Source organism: Silurus meridionalis, chromosome 10 (genome assembly GCF_014805685.1).
Source record: "Silurus meridionalis isolate SWU-2019-XX chromosome 10, ASM1480568v1, whole genome shotgun sequence".
Taxonomy (NCBI): Eukaryota; Metazoa; Chordata; class Actinopteri; order Siluriformes; family Siluridae; genus Silurus; species Silurus meridionalis.
The window spans coordinates 12,897,185-12,914,798 of NC_060893.1; the positions used below are offsets into that span (position 1 = coordinate 12,897,185).

General features: G+C 36.6%; 1 protein-coding gene across 1 annotated transcript in view; it reads right to left on the reverse strand.

Moving 5' to 3' along the window:
* pdhx (pyruvate dehydrogenase complex component X) overlaps nt 1-14,569 on the reverse strand; it is a 40,580-nt gene extending 26,011 nt beyond the window's left edge. The window contains exons 1-3 of the mRNA XM_046859846.1: nt 14,262-14,569; nt 8,895-8,978; nt 4,972-5,072 (exon numbers count right to left, since the gene is read on the reverse strand). Coding sequence (XP_046715802.1) covers nt 4,972-5,072; nt 8,895-8,978; nt 14,262-14,388 — 312 coding nt within the window. The 5' untranslated portion in view covers nt 14,389-14,569. The remainder of the gene's footprint in view (nt 1-4,971; nt 5,073-8,894; nt 8,979-14,261) is intronic.
* Nucleotides 14,570-17,614: the final 3,045 nt, after the last annotated feature.

A 17,614-nucleotide genomic window follows, 5' to 3' on the forward strand; every position in this document is an offset into this window, starting at 1 on the left:
TACAATAAAACGAAGTGAAGTTCCATTCAAGTGGAGTTGCAGCTGACAGATGGCATGAGGGCACAAGGCACTTGTAGTGAAAACAGGAAGCACCACACTGTGTGTCGTGAAAGAGACCAGAGTCATACTGAGCTAATGAAATGCAAGAACATACAAGAATGCGACCCAAACAGTGTATTGCTTCAGCCAATAGTGGCATGTACAGTATACACCCATACTTGTGCAAACAGTCTTGCTAACAAAAAAACCCCAAAAAAACAACAAGAGTCTGGGGGGGCAAACCAAAAGAAAAAAAGGAATTTAAACAGTGAAATGAAAATGGAAAGTACTGATTTCATGATAGAGATATCAATATTAACAATAAGCAACTGTGACATAAACTGACAGGTGTAAAAAAAAAAAAAAAAAAAAAAGGCAGATTTGACATCAAGTTGTCTTTGTCATTCTAACATCAGCTTTTTTTTTTTTTTTAAACAACATTCAAAGCAATCTCACCAGAATCTCACCATGTTGATGTTAGACACATGCACAGACACATATTGGAAGCAATTACTGAAAAATCAATAGCACTGTGCAGTCTCTTCTCTCACAGACCCGAAACAAAACCTTGAAAGAAGAGAATGTAGTGAACGTAGGACATTATCCTTTCACACAGAAAATCACACCTGTACGTGTGAAATTCAGCTGATCTCTGAAGTCTTTAACCAATCCATCCCATTCCTAAGATCCCAACTCTCTACTTAATGCATTCCCATACTGTCGATCACTTTATGCTGGCGATATTACAGCTTTTTCAAACTGAAGTAATTTAAATGATACATTTGAGGCAATTTGAAACATACAGCTGCTTCCCAAAATCCCACTTCAAAGCACATAAGCATTGAGCATAGTTGCATTTATTCAGGTGTATGATTGATCTAATCAGACAGGGAGAGAGAGGGAAAGAAAGAGAGATAGATTTACAGGGATGCAAAAAAAAAAAAAAGGGTATGTAAAACTAAAGCTTGTTTATTTTATTTACCATCACACTGCAATTAACACGGAGATGTGTATTCATAATGCAGGTGGCTTACAAGACGGAGATAGTTAATTCAGGGTTTTTTTCTTCTGCTCCTACTTTAAGCCCCCAACCCCCATTACCATGTCCTGTTGCCATGGAAACTCCCATGCAGAAGAAGCTGAGGGGTGTGTGTGTGTGTGTGTGTGTGTGTGTGTGTGTGTGTGTGTATATATATATAAAGGTCAGTTTTTTATTGCGATCTTTTTAATGTGACTATTACAGACTAGTCTGAATTTAGACACGTCCACAGACTGCAAGTGTAATTTCACTTCAAGCAGCTCGATCTATTCGAGTCCGTAACAAATTGATAATGGGTTTCAAATTAAGAGATAATGTGTTATTTATTAAAATGCATAATCAAGCAGTGATTTCTTTATATTCTACACTTTAGATCAGGCCCATCAAGCAGATAAAACACATCAGGATCAAGTCCATCCCACCAGACAAATATGCCTCCCCCACTTCTCATTATCACTCTCAGCTGGGTTCCAACCGGAAACATGAGAAAATGTGGAAATAACAAATCCTTCATTAGCCGTGTTGACATGCAGCTTAATGATCTGAGAAGTATCTAATACCTTTTGTTGTTTATTCTGAATGGCATATTAGTTTAATAATAAAAAAATCCTACAGCTATACCTGATTAGTTCAATTTGAATTCACTGCTTTTCCAAGCCAAAGCCACTTTTAATAAATAAACTACTACTTATTCTTTTGGCTTCTCCCATTAGGAGTCGCCACAGCAGATCATTCGTCTCCATAGTCAAATTCTGACTGCTTTCACAACAGGAATCTATGTACAGATCCTGTCTAGTGTATGCATACATGCAACCCAACACCCAGAAATCTTCTAATGCACACACAATATTAAAAATAACATAGTAGAGACGGAAAATGTGTCAAATTAAGAGTTAAAAAAACAAACAAAAAAAACCCCCCTAAATAATTAAATAATTTCTGTTCAGTATATACACTGGGAGTTCAATTAGTTCAGGTGGACATGATTAACACGAGTAAGATGATTAAAATTCTGGACTAATGTGGAACTTATAACTAATTATATATATATATATATATATATATATACACATATATACACACACACACATACAGTACCCTCCACAATTATTGGCACCCCTGTTTAAGATGTGGTCGTGGACTTAAAAAAATTCTCCTTTTTTAAAACAACATAGAACCCAAATGCAAAAAAGAGAAAAATCCAACCTTTTATTTAAGTACATTACTTTGGTGGTAAAAAAAAAATCACACATTTAGAGAGAAAAAAAAAACTTGAAATCATGTGTGCCACAATTATTGGCACCCCTGATGTTAATACTTTGTACAACCTCCTTTTGCCAACAAGACAGCACTTAATCTCCTCCTATAACATTTCACAAGATTGGAGAACACAGAGAGAGGGATTTTTGACCATTCTTCTTTGCACAATCTTTCTAGATTATCCAGTGTCCTGGGTCCTCTCTTATGCACTCTTCTCTTTAGCTCGCCCCACAGGTTTTCGATTGGGTTGAGGTCTGGGGACTGAGATGGCCATGGGAGGACCTTGAGTTTGTGACTGCTGAACCACTTTTGTGTAGATTTTGCCACATGTTTTGGATCATTATCCTGCTGAAAGACCCAATGACGACCCATCTTCAGCTTTCTGGCAGAGGCCATCAGGTTTTTATTTAAAATATCCTGGTACTTCAAAGCGTTCATAATGCCATGCACCCTAACAAGGTTCCCAGGGCCTTTGGAAGAGAAACAGGCCCACAGCATCACAGATCCTCCACCATACTTCACGGTGAGTGAAGGTGAGGTGCTTTTCGGCATACTCATCTTTTGTTTTACGCCAGACCCACTTAGAGTGTTTGTTGCCAAAAAGCTCAATCTTAGTCTCATCTGACCAAAGCACACGATCCCAGTTGAAGTCCCAGTACCGCTTAGCAAACTCCAGACGTTTACGTTTGTGAGTGTTAGTGAGAAAAGGCTTTTTCCTTGCATGCCTCCCAAACAGCTTGTTGGCATGTAGAGAGCGTCTGATGGTTGTTTTGGAGACTCTGTGACCCCAAGATGCCACTCTTTGATGCAATTCTGTGACGGTGAGCTTGGGAGATTTCTTTACTTCTCTTACCATCCTCCTCACTGTGCGTTGTGGCAAGATAAACTTGGGACCTCTTCCAGCCTTGTTTGTCACTGTTCCAGTTGTTTTAAACTTCTTAATGATTCCTCTGACTGTAGATACCGGCAAGTTAAGGCGGTGGCTATTTTCTTGTAGCCATTGCCTGACTTATGAAGGTCGACACACATCTGCCTTACTTGAATGGTGTGTTCTCTTGTCTTTGCCATGTTGACAAATGGGTAAGAGAATTAGGCCTCTGTGTCACGTCATATTTATACCCCAGGAAACAGGAAATCATGAATTACTAATTAAAAGTCCCTAGATACCCTGACCAACCTTAGCAACTACAGAAAATATATATAAAAAAAAAACAATTAAATTTTTCAGAGGAATTGTTAGGGGTGCCAATAATTGTGGGACACATGATTTCAAGTTTTTTTTTTTCTAAATGTATGATTTTTTTTTACCACCAAAGTAATGTACTTAAATGAAAGGTTGGATTTTTCTTTTGTTTTGCATTTGGGTTCTATGTTGTTTTAAAAAGGAGAATTTTAGAAGTCCACGACCACATCTTAAACAGGGGTGCCAATAATTGTGGAGGGCACTGTATATATATATATATATATATATATATATATATATATATATATATATATATATATATATATATATATATATATATATATATATAAAATAATTAAATGCAACCATTTCAACCACAGCTCCAAGAAACACAAAGGTCATTAACCCACGCATGCTACTGAATTCATTTTATCCTTTTACGCCAAGTCCTAAAACATATACTTCTTTCATCATGTTATTAGTGTTAGAAAATACTGTACAATAATAAAAGTAAAAATTTCTTACTTTATTTACTTCACTAATTTACTTAATTATAATGAATATATGCCTGTAGTTTGCTCACTGTTCCACTGTTTTATAGCAAACTCTGGTCATTGTAGTGTAAATACAGCAGCCCTAATGCTGGCTGTTCTCATGAAATATCGGAATGCTTGACCAGAACTATTTGATCATTAGTGTACCGTGTTATAAGGAGCACAGATTAGGCACAGATGTGAAACAATGTTTGAAGATTAGTGTTTGATCATAAACTAAATCCTCTATTATAATTGGAAAGGGATGGTTGGTACATGCTTGCACGCGGAGTCTGGGTGAATTCTAAGTTAAACTAGTCATTTTGCAAGTTTGTGTAGGCTGAAGGAAAAGTATCACGTGCTTGCTGTTGTTATTACAGAATATCCTCATGTGCACTAATTTGGCTCGAATTACATGCAAACGTTCATGTGAATTTATTAAGGCCGACAGAAATGGCTGCATGTAAACATGGACACTAAGATGCTTTAACCGTGGGAAGCTGCTTAAGCTATAGAGAGATCACTGGATTATGGAAATGAGTCTGACTGACAGTTCTTTTATCTACTGATTGAAGGCTTTTTTACTAGAAAAGAGGCAAAAGAGAGGCATTCACAGCAAACAGATAAATCCATGAAATCCCACTTCTCTCCTCGACACAGCAAATGTAACGTGGGAATCAAGACAAGGAGCCAGAGGCTTATTTGGACCTGGTTCTGTTCCTCCAGACCATAGCAGGCTTAATGAGGAGCTCTGATTGTGTGAGCATTGCCACCTCTTCCACCATACACGGCCTCTAAATGAGATTAGGCAGAAAGCTTATGGCGAGAGGACTCGGGAGAGTGAAGTTAATATAGTGAAATCAGTTTCATTTTCACTCAATACCCTTTTCATTTCTGCCATCCACACACACACTCACCAAGATCTTAGCTAGTACTCCATCGTCACTGGATTCCATGGTAACCACAGCCTTGTCTGTCTCAATTTCACAGAGAGCATCGCCAACTGCCACCGCCTCACCTGCGACACACACACACAAGCAATTAATGAATAACAAGCAATTTCTCTGAGTCAAGCAGTTTTAATGTTAATTTTGCACTGACATGCAAAAATTCTCTTTCTTATGCAGTAATCACCTTTAGGCTTTTTATATTTACATCATTCCTGGATTCTGTAGACAACTCTAAGCCTAAAGGTGATCCACCTTTATATCACCCTACACACGGAGACGTTATTTTATTGTTTCTTTTCTTTTTTTTTTTTTTTACACATTTGTATTATTTTTTTTTCCTTTTTGCCATATACTGCTGATGTTCATGAGGTGAAAGGTAAATCGCGATCATCTACTTTACCACTTGGGGTGGCATATTGCTTCCACTGCTAAATGTTCAACAACAAACCGAAGGAGCAACAGGGATTCTTTTTTAATGTGTTCCTTTTCCACGATCCGAGTTCATCTGTTCTGCACAGCAGGCCATCGAAGACAGAGGCACATGATAATGTACAGTCATCTCCACTTACATTCCAGACAGGGGAGTGCTCATGAATACATTTACATTTAATTATCCATGAAAAATTACTGCAATTAGAAGACAATGGGTTCACACACACGCGTGCGCAAATGGAGCTGTGGGAGAATTAAAAACATAAGGAATGAAATGGATCCTAAAACCCATGGCACAGAAGAACTAACATTAATATTACAAACTGTTCCCCTTCAGTGTAATCACTTCAAATGTCATTCATTCAGAAAAGTGCCGTTACTGCCAGCATCTGTCAGACATGGATCACATTCCAAACCCAACATACAGATCGCAATAAAGCGCAGGGATTGACAGTCAGGAAAAAGAGAACAGGAGAAAAATATATCAACCCGGATAATCTGATCAGGAAAGCAGGATAGCGACTCAGTCATGCACACACTTCTCACTTGTCACACTCGTTCACTTCTGGACGCTGAGGCTGAAAAATTCACTGGTGCAAACTGAGGTTTCATTTTCACATCACAAGTGGGCTGGAGTCCGATTTCGGGCCATACGATGCTGAGGTGCTGTATAGTGTGTGTATAAGAGAACCAGAGCAAAATAGGGACAGAAGGTGCCATTTAATCAAAGCATTCTGGAGTTATGATCTATAAAATCTAAAACATGGTGCCAGTTTGAACATAAACAATAATTTATTATATATGAATGCTAAACTCTATACATATCTATCTAGATTTCTTTTGCATGAAAGTTTGTCCATGTCCAATTGGTGTATATACACAACACACAAACACACTTTGCTTGTAGCCCATATGCGAATGTATAGGCGAGACCATATGCAAATGAATCTGTCCATGTGTAACACCTGCAGGGTTCATGACACTTTCAGCACTGACAGACACAGACGCTACTCGAGTGGCAATATCTCCCCCTTGTGGAGAATTCTCTAGAGGATTAATGTAAATAAGAAGATAAGTAGAGCAAAAATAAAAACGAAAGAAAGGAAGTTATTTGCCAGTCAGTATGTCAGGTGTATATATATATATATATATATATATATATATATATATATATATATATATATATATATATATATATCTGTTAGTAAAAGAAATGCATAAAGACAGACATCAATAAAGAACTGAAGACACCAGAGAGTACAAAGAAACATAAAATTAATCCATTGTGCCTTGAACACTGCAGTAGTCCTTATGCACACCCATCATTATTAAACAGAAATAAGTGAAAATGGTCTGTCTTTTAAACAGACATACATGTTTTAACTAGAACTTACATAGTAGTGTAGATCTCGTAGTGTATTTTCGCACCATTATTAATACTTTAGTGATGAGAATAATAAAGTGTAATCGGGAAAAAGCTCTGTTAGAATTTTATCATGGCTCATAAACACGACTAGTATGAGCAACAAAACTAGATAGATAGATAGATAGATAGATAGATAGATAGATAGATAGATAGATAGATAGATAGATAGATAGATAGATGTGTGCGTGCGTGCGTGCGTGCGTGCGTGCGTGCGTGCGTGCATATGGGTTCCCTGGTGGTCTAGTGGTTAGGATGGTCAGGGAAGGGAACCAACCCCAGCCATTAAGGTTGCACAAGCCTTAGTGTCGGTCCTAAGCCCGGATAAATGGGGAAGGTTATGTTCCTGCGTAAAACGTGCCAAATCAAACATGCGGATGGTCCGCTGTGGCGACACCTAACGGGAGAAGCCGAAAGAAAGTTTATTTATTTATTTATATATATATATATATATATATATATATATATATATATATATATATATATATATATATATATAAATAAAAAGAATAAAACGTGAACTCAGACTTGTAACCTTCTCTCAAACATACATGACGTTAGCTTATTTTATAGCACCTTCCACTAATATCGGCACCCTTGGATGTAAGAGCAAAGAAAGCGATAAAACAATGTTTGGACTGTTTAATCTTTTGTTTAAAAAAAAAATAAACAATCAATCACAAAAATACTCTGCGCTCACACATATTGCAAACACAGTTCTTTCACAATCTGCTCACAGATTCCTGATTGATATCAATCAGTTGTTTATTTACAGAATGTATAAGGAACCAAATTAGCATAAATTCCCACAATCAATCACAGGAATGTAATTAATACTACAAAGCCAGACCTGCAAACTTCCGTTTAACACACACCTTTCACTTGTACGGCTATTGTGTACACGTTCCCTTATGTTCCTGGAAGGTAAACAAAAAAGCCCAGTTCTCAAAAAGGTAATACAAAACAAACTCATCAATTTCTTACCAAGTCTGCTATCAATAAGCACAAAAATAACCACTATGCCAAAAAACAGAGAGGTTTAATTAAGAAAGATTTAATTGTATTGTTATTTGTTTTGTGGATAATAACTTACCTGAATTATTGCTTTAGTCAAAAACTATAATGAATCTAAATTAACCTACACATTTTCAATGTATGTATTCGATATCAATTATAGCTACAGATCTGTACGTCTGATTTTTGTAAAGGTCTGCATTGTGTTACTAATTTGCATTTTTCTGTGTGTGTGTGTGTGTTGACTCAGCAGCCAATCCAAAGTCATATAAACACCCTCAATCAAGTTAATATTTTCTAATGTGTATGGTTTCAAGATATTGTTTGTGCTGCAATGTTAGATTTTGTTCACATTTGCTGTCACTCCTGGAAGATGGAGCATAGGCATATCTCCCTGTGCTTTTTATAAACTGTCCCATGTGGATTTGGTTCACTGCGTGGGGAGATGGATGATTGGCATTTCTATATTGAAGCCCAAATAAACGGATTATAACCCATAAAATATTCATCTGAGCAAAGCAATTTGCATTTATTGCAGAATATTCTCTTGGTAACATTACAAAGCTACAAAGCTCGGCAGATTCCTCTGTGGGTTTGCTTTGAGGACATATGAGGAATTAAAGCTTCATACGTGCAATAATTAGACAAAAAGAATTATTGTACATATTCATTAAAGAGTGGTGGAATTTATTTGAAAGTTAAAGGGGTTTGTAAATGTTTTCCGAATCCCTGCTATAAGGAGGTTGTGAGAGGTGTGTGCTGCACGATTTATGTGCTTTTGCATCATCCAGTAATAAGCGGTGCGTCATACACCACAAACAACCAGAACCTAGAAAGTGTTGAGTAAACTGCCATCATAAACAAAAACACGAAGAAGCGAAGTTTTTTTTTTGTTCTTTGCTCTATAAAAGTAATGTAATAGAATACGTGGTTTTATACAATGAATGTGATGAGAAGCATCAAGAGCTCGAGATGTGATATAGAATGTAACAGAAGGTAAGAACCAGCAGCTCCTCCTCACCTTCCTTTTTCAGCCATTTCACAAGGTTGCCCTCTTCCATGGTGGGTGAGAGGGCAGGCATCTGCACTTTGAGTGGGGCGACCCCTGCAGGACACACAAAGAGATGCACCATGAGGAGCATGACAGCGTTTGTATGAATTCATATTTAACATTTGTGCCAAAAAACAAGGGCGAAGAGAAGCTTTCTTAGAGGAAAAAAGCTAAATGCATATCATCTGTAAGATGCAGTAAGTGAGTAATGATATTTCTCCTGATGGATGCTTATACATATCGCAATCACAGCATGAAATTACGTGTCCACATACAGTGAATTGCACGGCACACATAGAATAAAAGAATAAGATTGATTCAATCAGTGTCAGGCTGCAGGCCAGAGAAACACACACACACACACACACACACACACACACACACACACACACACACACACACACACACACACACACAGTGACATACACACTAAAGCAAAGGACAGCAGATCAATGTAGACTGTGTGTGTGTGTGTGTGTACACGTGGGTGGTAGTAGCCCTTAAAATTTTGCCTGAGCAGCATTGACACTAAGCTGCTGTAATGCTGTGATCTAAAAACAAACTTAGCCTGAGCAGACACACCACTGCTGAGCTCAAGAGACATAATGATGTCTGTGTATAATTAATGCCAGGTGGTGGAGAGACACACACACACACACACACACACACACACACACACACACACATTATTATGCTGACATTCCTCACTGTTCTAAACTGTACTACACACTGTACACTATGCACCTTAACACCCCAGTTACACATCCATCCATTCATGCATCCATCCATCCATCCATGGTCTTAACCAATCATTAGTCAGAGTTTAACCATTAGCAAATGTACATATGTTGCATTGAACTATTTAAGGAAAAGAAAGACACAGGGAACTTCACCTCTTTCTGTAAAAATCTGTCTGCAAGGCTGAAACATTATAACAAATGAAAGGGAAAAAAACTGTCCCATCTGTGACATAATTATTTGTTTAATTTTAATTTTCTTGGCCCAAAACCATTAAAAAGCTTTTGTTTTTTGGGGTTCGGCCTATTTTGTTTTTTCAGAACATTTAACGATGAAAAAATGATGCCGTTTGAAAATAAGTCGCAAATTACTGCAGTATAAGGGGAATAACATTTGTCTCCGCCTCCCAAAACCAAAACCAAAAACAGTTAAACAGTTTCTAGGTCTAGACAGGCACTGTTCATCTTTCCCTTCATTTAAATGGATCCATTGTAATGAAATGAAACACGAGCTTGAGATCGTCTGGCACATTTCGTAAACAAGAAATAGAAGTCAGAATGACAGGACTATACTTCGTAACTCTGTATAAACCTGTTTGTTAAGTTTTAATGGGGGAATAGAGACGAGAAGATGCCACATATTACAGCATACAGCAATTACAAGTAATACATTTAAGAACTTCTCAATGCTGATAGTGATGAGTAAGAGTGTAATTCCAACACTTCCAAAATGTTTGTGGTTAACACTCTTAATAGCGCTGCATCTCTGAGTTTACTGTTGCCACCTAGTGGACAAAATAGTCGTTTTCTTAAAATTTAAATGTGGAATACAAAAACTCAGTGTTTAAATTTGATTTTTATGAGCCTGAAAAAGATTTTTCCACACCATGGATATTCAACCTTACTAATATTTATTTAATTAACGCTAAACATGAAGAAGTGCTCAAAACCACACACTGAATGAAGTAGTTTCTGTTCTCTAAGTTTGGAAAAAAAAAAAATCTAGACATGAGCATGTCTATTGTAAACACATTTAAATGTATGAAATGATATTTGATACTGAATTTGGAGATAGAGGAAACATTTTTATCTTTCTGAGGAATAAAGTGATGAAATGTTTCCTATTAAGAGATCAGGATTCATTATTTGTTTTCCTATGAAAATTAGTAGTGTTTTTAATAAAACGCAGTAGATGATCTCTGAACACATTAGTTATAAGGTGTTGTGTTTTGTCCTCACATTGTAAATCCAATAAAAGTAGATTAATATGTGGATAATATGAAGTCATAGAAGGTGGATTGGTCCTGCACACTACAATAACAGCCAGTACCCTGACCAATACATAAACAAACTAGGGATGAAAGTATCAGTGAAGTCCTCCTGCTGCAGAAAACTTTGTGAAACTTTGTGAAGGCTACATTTATCTGGCTGTGGAGTTTCTTCTCCACAGGGCATGTATAAATAATACAAAAAAACAACTATTAGCTCAAACGCATATCTGTGACTCGTCCCGTCCTACATTTACACTACTAGCATTTTTCTTTATCAGAGCAGGACACTGCATAAACATGCCTTGCATGCCTTAAACCCGCCACACACACACACACACACACACACCCACAATCCTGAAAGAGCAGCTGAGTGCAAGTCATATTCATACTACACACAGTGCTGCAGATTTAGTTTTAAATAAATCAGCATCAACAAACCTATAGTCTATAACAGGCAATTTTACCTGATATTTATTAAGTAATCACCATAATAAAGTTTTGTTTCTTGTGAAAAGCTTGGAGCACAAAAAAAAAAAAAAAAGCCACCCAAATGAGATATTTAATATTTATTTATTTATAAATACGTGTGTGTGTTTGTGTGTGTGTGTGTATATACATATATATATTACACACACACACACACACACACACACACACACACACACACACACAGTAAACCCCCTATAATTCGTGGCTCAGAAATTTCACAGGTTCTCATTTAGAACATAACTATCGGCAAGTTGCGGATTATTTGAAAATTTGCGGGAATCTGCAGTGGGACCGAATGTTCAGGTACGTTAAGAGTAATATTTTAAACTGCGTTTTCAAGAAAAAATTTCATTCAATATTTTTAAAACACATTGTATTAAAGTGACATATTGTCTAGATTAATTCACTATGGTACCATAGGGGTCACAGGGGTGCGTCCAAAATTTGCCAGTTCTGGGGGACCACTGTATATATGTGTGTGTGTGTGTGTGTGTGTGTGTGTGAGTGTGTTCATAAAGCATATTTCTCATACTTCCTAACTACGATTACTGATATAAATTTTTATTATTTAATTTACAAGAATTTAACACGAAGTTAATTAAAAAGAAAAATGTTGAACCACAGGTTATTTGTCAAACAGTGGTACTGGAAGATCAAATGTGATTTAATACATCCGTAAATCACTCGTCAGTAAGATGTGTGCAGTGCTATATGATGTCCTGTGATTTGTGAAATTTTGCATGTGACCTTTTGCAGAACTATTACACTTCTTAAAGACCAGATGTACATTACTTCCTAAAATAACTGCATTAATTTCCCATTTACTTTCACTGGATTTACTAAATAACTAATAGTAGTTGTCAAATCATATGCATTATGACCAATGAAGACTTTAAGAGGAAGAAAAAATGTATATACCTTCAATAATATGGCCAATCAGATTGTTCCAACTGAGTTCTCTATGGCAGATTAGAGACACGTACAGCAAGTGGGTTTACTTATTTTCTGAACCTCAGGTAAATTCAGCTTTAGTGTGACCTTGTAAATATTGCCTAAAACGTAGAGTCATATTACTCTAAAAACAGAAACAAATCATTACTTAATGAAAACTATGAAAGAAAAATCCACCCTGAAACAGATCTAGAATAGAAATATTAATTAGTGGATGTAAATGTTAAGTCACTGAATGTTGATTTGTTCAGTACAGTATGTACAATATCAAACAAAAGTTTTAGAAATGTGCCACACCTCGATTAATACCTATAAATATGAGTGTAGCTTTAAAAACTAGCTCCATTTAGAGAGAACTGTGAGCGAAACAGTCACAGGGTCCAGCACAAAAAGCCATATGGCACAACTCTGAAACTACAAAACTGGAAAACCACCTTATCTGCAAAATGCAGAGGCTGACAATAATTTCCAAAGTGCCCTAAATCCACCCTCCAAATTAACTGATGAATAAAATTAATGAAGTAAATTGCTGCTTACAAGCTGCTAGTATACCACAAGCTCCACCCACAGGAGCAGAGCATATACACTGTAGAAATCATTTAATTGGACGTGCACAAAAGTGGTAGAGAACGAATCCTCCAAAATTTAATTAAGATGTAGGGATTTGGAAATTTAAAGTAAAAAAAAAAAAAAAAACTCCCCCAATATACAGTACTGTGAAAAAGGCTGGTATTAAAAAAATACCGGAGTATAGGATAATAGGATGGGGATGATGAGGGATAAATATCTGCCTGTTTTTCTCAGCATTGAGGACAACATTAATCCTGGTGAAAGCCCCAAACTTGTGAGAAACCTCCACCGTGCTTTAATGGCACCTGTAGACACTCATTACTGTACTGCTCTCGCGCCCTTTAGGAACTTGCCTCCTGCTAAAGCCAAATATTTCAGATTTTGACACATCAGCCCAGAGCACCTGCTTCATTTTTCAGCAAACCAGTTTCCATGTTTGAGGAATGGCCACAATTCTTCCATGATGACCACTTCTGGCCAGATTTTTCCAGATAATTGATGGGTGTACCAGTGTCCCACCGGTTTCCACTAGTTCTTTGCTGATGGAACTGATGGACACCTTCTAAAGTGGAAGAGAATTGTGTCCTTGCATGATGCTGCATTAGGTTTATACATTATTTCTTTGCACTTTTTGAAATCGCCTGAACAGCACATATTGAAACCTCAGTCTACTTTGAAATATTGGCTTGGGAGATACCTTGTTGACTACCTTGTGTCTCACACACACTTGTGCAGGTGTCTGTTACTGAAGTATACATCTAAAACCCTCTGCAACATTTCAGTGGAATGTAATACAGAAACAGGATCTAATGCGAAGTTATAAATATTTGTACACAGGCTGCTGTCACGTGACCCAGATCAGGACGCTCTTTTTTTAAGCACATTATATACTATGGTTATAATTGTTATGGCACCTTGCACAACCAAAATGCATCAGATAAAGGAAAAAAAAACACGTGGATCTGCTCAGTCATCTGATTAAACTGATTTGACAGCAGCACTAATATCATTACAGCTACACACAGCTTTCTCTTTCTGAACGACCTCCAATAACTGACATGGGAGTGTCTTATATACAGATATTACTCTCCAGCCGTCTGTCCTTGGCATAACAACAAAACACACACACACACACACACACACACACACACACACACACACACACACACACACACACACACACAGTCTATATATCCATGTGCACAGATTTCCTAAACATCAATCATTACAGCTAAAAAGCCTGTTAGCTAGTCGCTATACCTAGCATTAACTTATAGTAGACTAACAAGCAGTCCAGGACAGACGCAAAACACACTTACCTAATAAATATACAGACTGAAACAGTTGTCTGGACGAATTCTGACTTACATGAAGACATTTTTTAATCGAAATAAACCTCAAACCGGTTAAAACAGCTCGGTGTCCTAGCCGTAAGGAAGCCGCCATGTTTGCGCCCTTAAGCCTGCCCCAAAAAAATGCCTGCTCACAAACCAATGTCAATCATGAATTATTATTAATGCTTCTTTAAATATGACCGACCTACACCGAGGCTAAATGCGATCACACATATTAATTTTGCTCGCATTTATGTCACCGAGGTCCTCAGATCTATTAAAATAAACTTTATTAACTGTCCTTGAAGGTAGAGCGCGTTCATATTTTCACAGGCCCATCTAGTGTTGGGTTTGGTGAACTGCACGGTGTCATATTGCAGTTTTTGCATGGTTCAGACAGAACATGAGGAATGTCTGTACTTGGTCTATTTTTTGTTGTTTGGTTTTTGTTGCTTTGAAAGCATGAGAGGTTGGCAGGGACGTGGTACCAAAGAACGCATGCCTTTTAATTTCCATTTAATTTCCATTTTAATGTAGAGCAGCAGCCATCCTCATAGACAAGTTTTTTAGTGCCTGTCCAACAAAAAAACATCTCTGCCTGCTAAAACAAATAGGCCAGGTTCTAAAAACCAAATCAATTGTTGTGTTTGCTGACGAGATAGGTAGTTGATCTTGGTTTATGCACCAGTGACTCCAGAGACAGTTAATTTGATCAGTAAGTGCAGAAACAGTGAGTAGTCTTGATGGATGAATATGTTCTAAATATCCTGAGAGTTGGTGGGTTGATTCAGGGTTTTGTTAGATGCTTAAAGGGATGATGCAGGGAATGGTTTGAAACGTGACTTCAAGTAGGTGTGGTCTTGTGCAACTTTATCTAGGTAAGCATCAGTGCATGCAAGCATAATACAAGTAGCTACTGGAGCCAGTGGTGGGAATGTAGTATTGGAGAACTTGGAGAGATTAAAAACAAATATTTTTCTTTCTGAAGCACTTGCAAGAATTGTATATACTAGTTTTTCTTTTATGTTCACAAAAAAACAGACACGCTACTCTATGTTCACTGCACTCAACTGAAGACTGGTTATACATTGAGGGACTTACAGATTCTGCCTGAAAATATATCCCTGAAAGGCAACGTCAATTAAATTTTTCCGAAAATAAACTGTGAAAACAATATCAAACTGGTGCGAATCTGTGATGGGTGAACCTACAGTTCCTTCTGTCATGTAGATTTTTTTTTTTTTTTTTTTTTTTTGTCTATGAATCTTTATTGCAAAATTGCACTTTGACATTTTATAACAATCCCATACCACCCAAATCAATAATCCAAAACCAGAACAAAGGGACATATGACTACACACTTAAAAGAGGAAGAGAAAAAAAAAACCAAGGGGAATACAGAAGTTAAACAAATAATAATACAAACAAACTATCCCTCAAAGTAGTAAAGGAGAAAAAAATAATTATACCTTTCTACAGGTACCAATATATACACCAATCTACATTATTATTATACATTATACGTACATCATTAAAGTAGGTGATAAATTGTTGCCATTTTTCAAAAAAGCCTTTCCTCCTGCCTCTGATACTTTACTTGATTTTTTTTTCAAGTTTTAAATAGAAAATGAAATCTTTAAGCCATACTGATATAGAAGGAGGTTGTGGGGAGGTCCAAGATAACAATATTCTATGCTGAGCAAAAGCAAAAGCAAGCAAAGATGCAAATGCCTAAACAGTACCTTGATTATGGGTTAGAGGTTGACACTGAGATCACCAAAAATGGCAATTAAAGGGCAGATTTAATTTTAAGAACTTCAGAGACAATTTTAAATAAGGCGTTCCAAAACGTCTGCAGTTTTAGTGCAAAACATATGACTGTGTATACAGGGTGAAAGTTAACATTTTTCTCACATATGTCAGGAACGTTGGGCTATATATGTCAGGAATAGGGGAAATGTTGCAGGGACGGATGTTAAAATACATGACTTTGCCTCTAATATACACAATGGCAGATTTTGGGCACACACCCAGAACACCAGCTTATTAATATTAGCTGCCCAATAATAAAGCATGAGGTTAGGTAATGCAAGGCCCCCACTTTTGTTTTGTTTTTTTCAGCATTTTTGAAGTAAAAATTTGGAAAAACAAAGGAATAGACTGAAAAAGGAACAGAACTTTTGAAAGAATGTTAATTTCAACTGTATTTATTCTATCAAGTGGAGACAATGGTAACGCAGCCCATTTTTGAAAAGCTGACTGCATGCAATTAAGGGCGCAAAGGTAGCCACCTTTAACCCAGAGAAGGAACAAGCAACATTTACTCCAAGATATTTGAATTTTGAACCCTCAAAGTGAAAAGGAATGTCAGTTTGTTTTAATTTTTGAGCAGATTAAGCATTCACTTTTTTGCAGGTTCAGTTTCTATCCAGAAAATTTGCCAAAATCATCAAGCAGACGTGTTATTATGGGGATAGATGTAACCGGCTCAGTAACATAAAGTAACAAATCATCAGCATATAGGGTTAGTTTGTATTTATTTCCTTTGCGGAGTTCACTTTGAAATGCAGGAAGTGTTCTAAGTGCTATTGATTGTGAAATTATTCACAATTTGTACAGTGTCCTAACTTTTTTGGAATTGGGTTTGTATAATATTAAAAAGAGTATTGCTCCTTTGAGATAATACTGAGATAATACCTCTCCAAATGAGAGGCCAAAAGTTTGGCAAAATCTTGACATCTACGTTGAGGAGGCTAATAAGTCTATATGAATGGTCATGTAGAATATTAATCTATTATCAAAAATATCTTTCAGCTACATACATATGTAACACTGAAAATGTTACAGTCATAGTGTCTTTTATAGTGTAACACTCTTCATAATTATATGATGCAGACCTCCATATGTAGACTATCATAGACTCATGTTTATGACAAAAGAATTAGAGTATGAGTAAATATGAGTATTGTACATATTTCATTATGACAAATTGTCCTATTCTTTTTTAAATTAGAAACTAATATCTATAACAAGCATACCGCATTAAGCCCCTAGTAATGGCTAGATGAGCTGAACAAAGTGTGTTGTGCAAGTGAGATAATTCTGTTTCCTTCCAAGACTTGGGTGCATATACATTAAAAGTCATTTTCCATCTCCTTAACACCTTAAATGTGTAATGTTATTGAAGATCTTATTTTTAATAAATTCATGCCAACAGGAACTTTTTTTCTTTTTTTGGTTAAGCAATACCAGAGACTTTGATAGAATTTCCCCATTGTAAGTATAATATCTATCATTCTTGAAAAGAATAATTAAGTTCTTCTTACTCTGTCTCTGCA